The 10,637-nt window shown below is 38.8% G+C and overlaps 1 protein-coding gene across 2 annotated transcripts; it reads right to left on the bottom strand.

Annotated features, from left to right (window-relative positions):
* Nucleotides 1–2,022: 2,022 nt before the first annotated feature.
* Nucleotides 2,023–6,079, bottom strand: crebl2 (cAMP responsive element binding protein-like 2). 2 transcript variants are annotated; one of them, XM_042079001.1, is made up of 3 exons: nucleotides 5,960–6,079; nucleotides 4,838–5,035; nucleotides 2,023–4,239 (listed from the first exon to the last, which is right to left on the bottom strand). In XM_042079001.1, exons 2-3 carry the CDS (start codon nucleotides 5,033–5,035, stop codon nucleotides 4,078–4,080), a joined length of 360 nt encoding a protein of 119 aa, XP_041934935.1. In that variant the 5' UTR covers nucleotides 5,960–6,079; the 3' UTR covers nucleotides 2,023–4,077. The 2 variants fall into 2 exon arrangements, with proteins under 2 accessions (XP_041934935.1, XP_041934933.1); XM_042078999.1 differs by having other exon boundaries at nucleotides 5,805–6,046.
* Between the last annotated feature and the right edge of the window lie 4,558 nt (nucleotides 6,080–10,637).

Genomic DNA, 10,637 nt, shown 5'->3' on the forward strand with positions numbered 1-10,637 from the left:
GTTGAAGTTGAATGTTGCTTGTAGTCCCAGTCCTATTCTTTCAGAATGTCTATGCACCACTACCTGTCGTACACTAGCCAAAATGTCAGGTTTGTGCAAGAGATAGGCTAGCCTTTAATGTCATCATTTAGTTTAGGTCCCTGTTTACGTGACTTGTGCTCTCTCCCTGTTGGAAAAAGGTACACTGAATGAGATGGGCGTTTTCAAGCTGTAAAAAGAGCTATACTGTATGTTCTCAGCTTTGCTGAATGTGATATTGCTAAATGAGCCACAGAATTTGAGTGTGATGTTAGGGTTAGTAGGCCACTTTCAATGTTACAGTTTTTCTCAGTCGCTTTGCTGCTTTTCTCACATCACTATTAACATTTGCACAGCAGTTAGTGCATTTCTCAAAACAATTAGTGCAAACTGCAAAACCTAGTTGATAACCTGCAAAAGCACGTCACTTGCTCAAAATGGATAGTCCATTCCTCAAAAGGAAGTATTTATGTCAATGAAAGTGCCAGTGTCATCAAAATGAGAAGTCTTGTCGCCATCGTTTATGAACAAGATAGTCAAATGGCTTTGTCATGTTTTCATTACGACAGTTTATGCTCTCAGTGTTTTCCCATGCAAAAAAAGGTCAGAACTCGGTGACACTACCTGAAAATGCTCAAGACAGCACTATACAGTACTTGTACAGCCATTTGAAAACTACAGTACAGTAAAATTGCTGTAGTTAGGGGAGTAAGTGAGCACAAGACACTGAATATGTGAACTGAACTAGTTCACCAATTTTGTATGTAATGACTCAAGCAAAGAAATGAAGACTATTAGTTTTATTGGGAACGACTATTCAGCATCCATAAGTATAGTTCATTTTGACTGACATGACAAAGCAACTGATACATGTTCAAAAGCATTTGCAATTTGTTCAGAGGAAGGAGAAATTACTACTATGATGTGCACAAATGACTAAATGTTGTGGAGGTTGAACTTATGAGAATTTCCATTCTGATCTGAGAAAAGCACCAAAGCGACTGAGAAAAACTGTAAGTTAACTTGTGTAACCAGTGACCACAGTCAGGAAGAATGTTGTGGCCTAAAGAGTGTATTCTCATCCATCCACAAGGGGTAAAGGGCAAGCCTGGAAAGGAATGCAACGATCTAAATTTACGTTTATCATATGTATATACCTGTAGATATATATTGTGGCAAAAACATAACTGTTACAAGTCTGTCAGCATATTCCTAGCTAACAAACTGATATTAATATAATGATATAACTGATATTAATATGATATAATGATATTAACATATATACATCTGACTTATTGATTTACCTACACACTGTACTGACTGTGCCAGATAGACTGGACCAAGAACTAGTTTTACCTGGTACTGGGTAGGTTAAGCTCCAGAGGGGAATTATCTGATTGAACTGTGGGAAAACAAATCATCTGTGCCTCTATTGTCTGTTATTATGGCTGTGACACTCTTCTTCAACACTATGTAGTGTTGCTCATGAACTGTGAGTCTTGTCCTTGTAAATTGTCACTATTGTGAATTAGATAAATAAAATTGTTCTTTATATTAATGTTTATTTTTATGTTTGTACGGTCATGTGATGCCCCATTTGTCTTCATCTTCAGTGCAGTTCAGTGACTTTTGAGTTTTACAATTGACTGACTATGACCCAATCGCATAGATTCATTTCAAATTGTAAAAATATTTTTCACACAACATCCTTGAATATGACATGAGGTGGTGGAGAAAGAGATAAAGGAGATGTTATTAACAGTCAGTACAGCATATACTTCACATGAGATAAATGTAAACTTCACACACACACACTGCTAAAACAATAGCTAATCGCTGCAGTGAGTACTAAAGACTTTTACTTGATGTTTTTTTATTATTTGTTTGTCGTTCCAATTGCTATAACATTTCTTGATTCCTATTACATACTTAGTTTACAATTAATAATGTATTTGTCAGCTATCATATCATTTTATGATAGGGAAAGAATAAACAAAACAACAGTTTCGGTAGCTTATTTCTTTAATGTCAGTAAATCCATGTTGTAGCTTTCCATTTGTACGTCAACAGTTTCCAGCATTACGCAAACATGGACAATTTGTGCTCCCGGCACCAAGGTAAAATCCACCCGCTATATAAAAAATATATCTCTGCCCATACAAATATGCAATATCTCCGATTCTGCAGATAAAAGTAAATAGACACATCAAAAATACAATCAACAATTAACTCTGTTCAACATGTGTACATCTGATAAAAAGGTTTTTGTAGTTTTTTTTAGAAGGGAGCCAACTTCTAAAAGCAGCATGTGCAGACATACGGCGTGCCGATAATTTGCGCTTGTGAAAGCTGGGAAATGCACATCATTACACAATGCCTGTAATGCACTTTATTGGCATTGAGTAACAATCTGAGTCATAGAACAGAACTGATGTGTCCAATCAGAAGAGAGTTCTGAAAGGAATGATTTACCCTTCTTGAGCTGAACCACAGGGCTCATTCCAAGCCATACTTGCCATAACCAAAACAATTTCTCACAACAACTGACTTAGCCACAATTGCTTGATGCCGTATTTCTACATCCAAATACGTTTTTCTAAGTGTCCATGACCCCCCCCCCCCCCCTCCATTTCCACATACTGTTTCTGTACATTGTCTCTCACATTCTGTCCACATAAGGCTTTTTTCAGCACAAAGTAACTCAAAAAATGCCAACCACTTCATTTACATGAGATGGTCAATATTATACATAGAAAAGCTAAATGTATGAAGAGTTGAACTGAAAAATATAAACTGATTTATTAGGTGAACTAATGATTGTAGTCTTCACAATGCCTTTTAAAGCAAAAACTGCAACTGAAATGTTGCCCTTATTTAACTTGAAGAAAGGAATAACATAACGTATAAGCAATTCTACAGAAGTCCTCAAACCAAACTTAAAAACAGTACAGCAATTTATAACAACAATAATATTCTTAAGAGTTCAGAGCAACAACTAAAAGATCAAAGTGCTTTTATGTATATTTGCTATCCAAGTATTAAATAAGAATGAAACTGTACATAATATAAACCTTCATTTATCCAATACCTGACAAAATTAGCCACTCTGCTTCCCACAAACCACCTCAGTGGTACTTAAAGTGCATTATCATTATCCAAAGCAAGAATTTCACTTGATTTTCTAGGGTAAAGACATCTTCAATAGATATCTTTGTTTGGGGATAACAGGGGCAGTGTTAAGTGCAAAACACTGGTTAGGAAACAAGATAAGAAGATCTGAAAAGTCACTTTCAACCTAGTAAATAGTATTAGGGTAAACAAATAAATATTTACAAAAATAAAATATGCTTCAACGTAGAACAATTTACATACAGATATTCACATGAAAGAAAATGGTGGGAAAGCCCAGAAATGATTTCACCAAATTAACATAATTCTGCTCTACTGCCACCACATTACAAAACAAATATCTCTTAATACGCAAGTAATTGCACAGGGCCTACATATGTCCACACTATGTAACAAAGAGCTATGTTTCGCCAAAATGCCATAATAATGAAGTCCATATGCACGGATAAAGGAGTTTGAGAACAAAGAATGTGAAATGGTCAAGAGTTAATCCGGAGATTTGTCACATTTAGAAACATGTCAGTCCTCAAAGAATAAGAAACCAGAAACAGATGTGAACAACATTACATTTGCTCAGTACTTTCCCTATGATGTTACAACAAAGCTATAAATTTGCAGTATGTCTGAGCATCTCACATATACAGTACAAGAGCAGAAACACAAGGGTTTAATTAAACGTGATGATGAACATGATAGCATGGGGTTACCCACTGCTGTAATCATGATTTCCAATTCTGACTGTACCTATCGGGGTCACTTGTAAGCTGAAAGGAGTAGATTTGTAAGGCAATATAGTAATGCACTGGAAAGACTGTGACTGTGTCCTGGGAGGGAACAGCAGCTGATAATTTGGCCTTTACACAGTTCAAGTCCCCCATCATAGAGGAGGCTACACTTTCTCACAAGCGCTCATGATCCAGACTTCTGGTTTTAGGCCGATTTGCTCTGGCTGTTGCCGCTGGAGTTGTATTTTCCGTTCTTTGGCGTTTTGGTGCTGGAGCTCTGTGGCATCTTCTGATCGTCGCCTGTAAGAAGAGCTTTGATCTCTGACGGGATTTTGCCTTGGTCCATGGCTGAGCACCACTGCTTGTACTAAAAACAAATTAAAAAAGTGTGTGTTAAAAACAGTCATACAAACATCAGTAATAAGTGGGTGCTATACTGTACACCTCATTCTAAGTCACTTATAATAGAGGCGTCAACTAAAGGGTAAATGTAAGCCTGACACAGCTTATTAAAGATCCTACAGCGCATAACCAATGATTTCAAGAGGCTTTATTGTGATTTTTAAACCTCTATATCCTTAACTTCATGGGTGAGCAGAAACCATGCTAGTCATGCAACCACTTCTGAGTGTGTAAAAGGTTAACATTTACAAATGGAAATGCTTTACCTCAGAGAGTAAGAAACAGTATGGACCACTTTACCTTCATCTTTAAGAAACATTATGCAACTCTTTTACAGACTGAAACTGATGTCCAAATTGCATTACATCCTAGAGCTCGGCTGCACGTGACCCTGTCTGGGTCGGGTATGACTGGCCAAGGGGGAATGGACAACACATAAAAATAAAAAATAAAAATCACAAAAGTCCTAGAGTGTGCGGCTCTTGACCTAGGGATAGGGATAGGACCTTTTGCAGATGTGCACACTTGCTCACCTCTTAAGAACAACAAAATAACAGACTTACCATTTCAAGCTCCTCTCTGAGGGCACAGATGGCCCGCTCCTTGCTGGACACCAGCTCCTCTAAATACTGGTAGCGCAGCTTCTTCCGGGCTCGGCACTCCCTGGCACTCTGCCGGCTTCTCTCCAACTTGGCCTTCAAGTCGATTTTGGCAGGCTTCCGGCCACGCTTTCCTGGTTTCTTGATTTTTCCACCCATCATCTGACCAAGGACCAAGTGTCAGTGAGAGGGAGAGAAATGGAGAGAATAGTCAGCACTGTTTTCATCGGCAACGTATTGCAATATCAATATCAAGTATAGGCACTTTGTAAATGTGATCATTTGATCATTTTAGTTTGCAAACTATGGCTTTACTTAGAAACCATAACAGAAAACAGGAACACAGGAACTCAGGAAAACAGACAATCATTGGTTTATAACTCATGCAGCCACACAGGGGATTTGCACTGTGAACAGAGCATGTTGGTCATTTCCAAAGAGGGTGAACATTTTAATAAGGCCTCATGGTTCCAAGTCTTCAAGCTTTGCATGATATAACAAGTAACATTCATCTAACTTAGCCTTGTACCGTTAGCTAAATAACTTAGCGCAAGACAGTTGGAAGTCGCCAAAAGTGGGAGCAACGAAAATTTCATGAGATCAAGCCCACTACTGCATTATTAAATATGCAAGATGATTAAATCGCGTGTAATTCCCTAAAATCGTGAAGTTGGTAAGCTTTCCAATCTTCCAAGATTGTATGGCAGGCTAAGGCTAGCTGTGTAACGTTAGCTAATGTTGGAATTCGCGAAAATTCGTGTGCTAGCTCACAGGTTTCATCAGGATTTGGTTAGTCGTCTACATCTACACCTAACAACATTTCTGTCTAGCTAGGTAAACTCATAGTGAATGAATAACATGATTTACTTAAATACGATTAGCTGACAGGTAGGTTAAGATTAGCAAAGGGAATGATACTTCTTTCGCTTACCTTGCTGTCATCCATTTTGGATAAGCAAGCCCTACGCTGACTTAACGTTAACTTACTGTTATTAAAACAGGCTAGCGTATGCTAAAGTTTACAACACTATTTTATAAATGTTTGCAAAGAGATAAAATAACAAATATGTCCCTTAACTCACACACCGTCTCATAGGCACAGGTATCAAATGTCGCAGACGTTGTTTACAACTGTGCTCTTCAATGTTTTTAGCAACACTGCTAACATGCTAACCTACCTTCCTGTAAATGAGGAAACGAAACGCCCCTTTTGGAAATGTATGATGGTACATGTAGTTTTATCTCTGTAACACAGAGCATGAAAACACATCCCCCATACACCACTTAACCGTGTAAACTTTCAATGACAACGTAACACATGGTGCGAATTCCGAGCACATGAATGCTAAAACAACATTTGTATGCAATTATGTTCATCATCACAACGTAATCACCAGTAGGAACTTTGGGACTTTGTCGTCATTTAGTAGTTCAGCTGTAGTTCAGACGTAGTTCAGACTAGACTTTGGGACCTTGGTTATTTTAATGTGAACTTGGCCTACAGTTTTGCCACTTGCAATCTGCTGTTGCATAAGCGCCTTAACACTGTTCTTTTGAGCATTGTTATGAGTAACAGCATTTTTTTAATTCCTGACAGTGGTGTAGTGTAGGCTACACTAGGACTAATAGGGCCTATAATTAGATAAACATAATATTTAAGAATTAAATAAACTGCAATGATCTAAAAAGTAGCAAAAGTAGCCTAAAGTAGCCTAAAGTAGCAAAAGGTTCAATTATTTGACCTCTTCAGCATCTGAAAGAGTAGGCTATTTGAATTTTGTTACATAGGCTAGGGATTTAAAAGCTTGATTCATATTGAAAATATACCAAACTATGTCAGAGGACGAGAGGGACACACCAAGTTACACACCTGCTAGAAAACACTTTTATTAATGACCACCTAAAAGTTTTATTATGACCTTTATGGATTTCTGAATTTTTGTGTCAACGATTCCCGGGACACCGAAACACCGGGGCACATGAAACTTGGTGAGCATGTAGCGCCACTGGCCTTTTACGGAAAATAAGCATTTGGTCCCTGGGGGCAGACACACACATGCACACACTCATTTAGGTTTGTGGAATTCCATCCATGGGGGGCATACAATAAATTAATTTGTGTGTACAGTGACTGTAGATGATGACTGTAGATCGGCCTGTAGATGGTGATGTTGAGCAAAGGGTTGCCGGTAGGAGGATGATGTTGAAATGTACTTTCTACATTTCTACAAGGCAGGACTGTCACACACTCTCTCTATCTCTCTCTCTCACACACACACACACACACACACACACACAGATATAAACACACAGGCGCGCACACACACACATGCACACGCACACACGTATGCACACACACACACACACACACACACACACACCATTACCCCCCCCCCAACACACACACAAATACCATTACCCCCCCCCCCACCACCACCACACACACACACACACACACAAGTGAACATACACACACACAAACACACACACACAAAGAGAGAAGCACACAAATACACAAAAGCAAAGAGTATGGGATGGAGTAGGAGATGGAGACAAATTGACAAACGTGATTTATTTTTTATTTGAAACAGAAATAGACAAATAAATGTAAAACTTTAAACAACTGTTGTGAATGTAAAGGAAAAGAGTCCACTGCATTTATAGTATAACTCAAAGACAAAGACAGAATGGAAACATTGTTGCAACGCAAAATGCAGAAAATGTATCTTGATTATCTCGATTATGTTTTTTTTCATGATGGAAGTCGTAATTGAATTTGAAATTTAATTAATTGCATAGCCCTAATTTGCTGCTGAATTTTGATTGGCTGTTCAGGGTCGTTCACACAAGGAACTAACTATAAAATAATTATAATTATAACGATATTAGCATCTACGCTGACCAACGATAAGTAAAGTATATCCTCATGTTGATAAATGTGATGTCTAAAAATTTCATGGATTCTGATTGGCTGTCAGCTTTTTATCATTCTCAAAATCAATGATATTTTACTCATAGTTCTTGGTGTGATCAGCCCATTAGTGTCCATTCTAAGTCAAGTGAAAGGAGATGTCAAGTGAATTGAAAAGCGTTTTTTAAGTGTCGGTTGCAGTGCCCCCTATGGACAAAATTTGGCATGCATCCCAAGAATGTAGTAATGATGCTGAGTGTCAAAAAACAGTTTGAACTGTTACATCACAAGATAGCTCCACAACGCTACAAATAGCCTTTATCGTAATGAGCTAGGTTAATGCGCCTCCTAGAGGCCAGCTTGCAATAAAACATTTTGGCAAAACGGTTTTCGAACTTTGGCCCAAAAACAGCTTTGACCCTACCCCACTTTAGGGGGCGCTAGTAGGCTACCAAGGGAAACGCACACCTTGGAACACAGGCCATACCAAGTTAAAAGTTTCACTGTCTGCATGCAGTGGTGTGCGGTTGTAATAATACATCCCAGATAGTGCTATCACTTGGTGGTTCTCATTCTTATCACAACATCATGCTCATATTTATATGGAAAAGAAAAATACAAAAGACTCGCTGCTAGCCCTATAGACTATACTACTGTGCACAATGGAAGTATAGGCTGTATCATGAGTGGAGAAAAGCCACGGGTGGGTCACATGAATACCATTTCATTCAGAGCATGCTGATCTTTTACGGAGACCTAGGCTACTAGTGCCATAGAATTCTGCCTTAACAGCAGATTCCAGAAGAGAGGCTAGCATTATAAGGGATTGGGTAGTGGGGTGGGGGTCCAACTTCTCGTTCAGTAACTGGATAAAAAGTTTGCCAGCGACTGATTACTCCCTCAGAGCAGACTAAGCTTGGCCCCTGTGCCACGGCTCCTAATGCTGCCATGTGCCAGCAAGGACCGGCAGTAAATTCTGAGAGGGGGGGGTGAGGCGGGGGGGGGGGGGGGGGGGGGGGCACTTAACAGGCAGTTTCTTCAGACAGCGCTGAGACAGTTGTTTTTCTCAAATCATGATCACACAACTAATAAAAGTGTTATGACAAAGAGCAACCAATTATTACATATTTTTTAAGTCAGATATGTTGTTTGGTTTATGGTCTTTATCCTAAACCAATCATTGCTTGGTGATAATCAGTCTCTAGTTCAAAAATATGCCAACACTGGACAAGGATACACACACACACACACACACACACACACACACACACACACACACACACACACACACACACATCCCCATGTTCTTCGTCTCTCTGTTGGCTAGATAAAGTGCCTAATGATGTTCTTTACCCATTGGGCTGCTCCCATGACAAGCGACTCAGGCCTTTCATCCTGATTCAATAGTCTGAGTTAGCCATGCACATTAATTGCTCCAGTATGAAAAACTCCTCTGTCTTGTCAGAGTAAGGGTCCCTCAACCATTGTCTCCAAACAGCTTACCCATGCATGGCTTACCCACTTAACTAGGGGCATCTTGGTCTTGCTCATGCTCTTCATCCTCTTTGAGTTTGAAAACGGAGGTTTTAAACCCATACTTATTTACAGTACCCTCCAGAATTATTGGCACCTCTGCTAAAGTTGACTAAAAACCGGTCTAAAAAATAATCTGTTGGTGATTTATTGTAATCTCGCAATGACAAAAATGAGGAAAAATCCAACCTTGAAGGGAAGCTAATTTTTTTTGAGAAAAAAGAAAATCCCATAAAGAAATAAATATTTTTAACTAAAACACGTTGCTCACAATTATTGGCACCCCTGAACAATCTTATAAACAAAACCTAACAGAAGCATTTTCCTATCTAATTTCAAATTATTGCACAGTATGCAGGATAGTAAGACAGGTAAAATTCCATAAGAACCACTGTTGGAGAGTTACAGACAAAGGTATCATTTTGGTCACCAAGTCCCCAAAAAATCTTCAAAAGTGACCTCACTGCTGATAGATTATTTAGAGGGCATGACAGGTAAAGGCCTGCTCAGTCATTTATTTACCAATGTAAATGGCAGGAGTTACTGAATGGTACAGTGACTTTGTCTGGAAGTGTGGTCTATTGTCAGATTTGTGCTCTTTGGCTAGAAACACTGTGTGTTTGGCATACATAGAAGAATGGCTATACTGAAAAGAACCCCATGCCTAATGAGAATTATGGTGGAGGGGCTGTGCTATTGTGGGGCTGTTTTTATTCTCAAAGGCCTTGGGAACCTAATTAAGGTGCATGGTTTCATGAACACCAAGAAAAACCTGAACATTTTTAAAGGAAATCTGTCAATCTTTGCCAAGACACTAGAAGTTGGTCATGATTGGATCATTCATCAGGTCAATGAACCAAAACAAATGTCCAGATCAAAACAAATATGGTTTGCTGAACACAAAATCAAGCTTTGGACATTGGACATATCAGTCCCCTGATCTAAACACCATAGAAAAACAGTGGGGTGAGGAGAATGCCAACAAGTGTAGACTTAGGAATCTGGACGATCTGGGGAGATTTTGTAAAGACGAACAGTCTTAAATCCCTTGCTTTGTATTCTCCAACTTTAAGGGGTGTCATAGGAGAATATTACAAGCTGTTTTTTTTTTGGCAGGCTTAAGAAGGTATTACAAGCAGGGGTGCCAATAATTGTGAGCGAAGTGTTTTGTTAAAAAAATATTTATTTCTGTATGAGATTTTCCTTCTCAAAATAAATTTGTTTCCCTTCAAGGTTGGATTTTTCCTATTGAATGATTACAATAAATCACCAACGACCGGTTTTTAGTCAACTTTAGCAGAGGTGCCAATAATTCTGGAG

This window comes from Alosa sapidissima, chromosome 22 (genome assembly GCF_018492685.1).
Source record: "Alosa sapidissima isolate fAloSap1 chromosome 22, fAloSap1.pri, whole genome shotgun sequence".
Lineage (NCBI taxonomy): Eukaryota > Metazoa > Chordata > Actinopteri > Clupeiformes > Clupeidae > Alosa > Alosa sapidissima.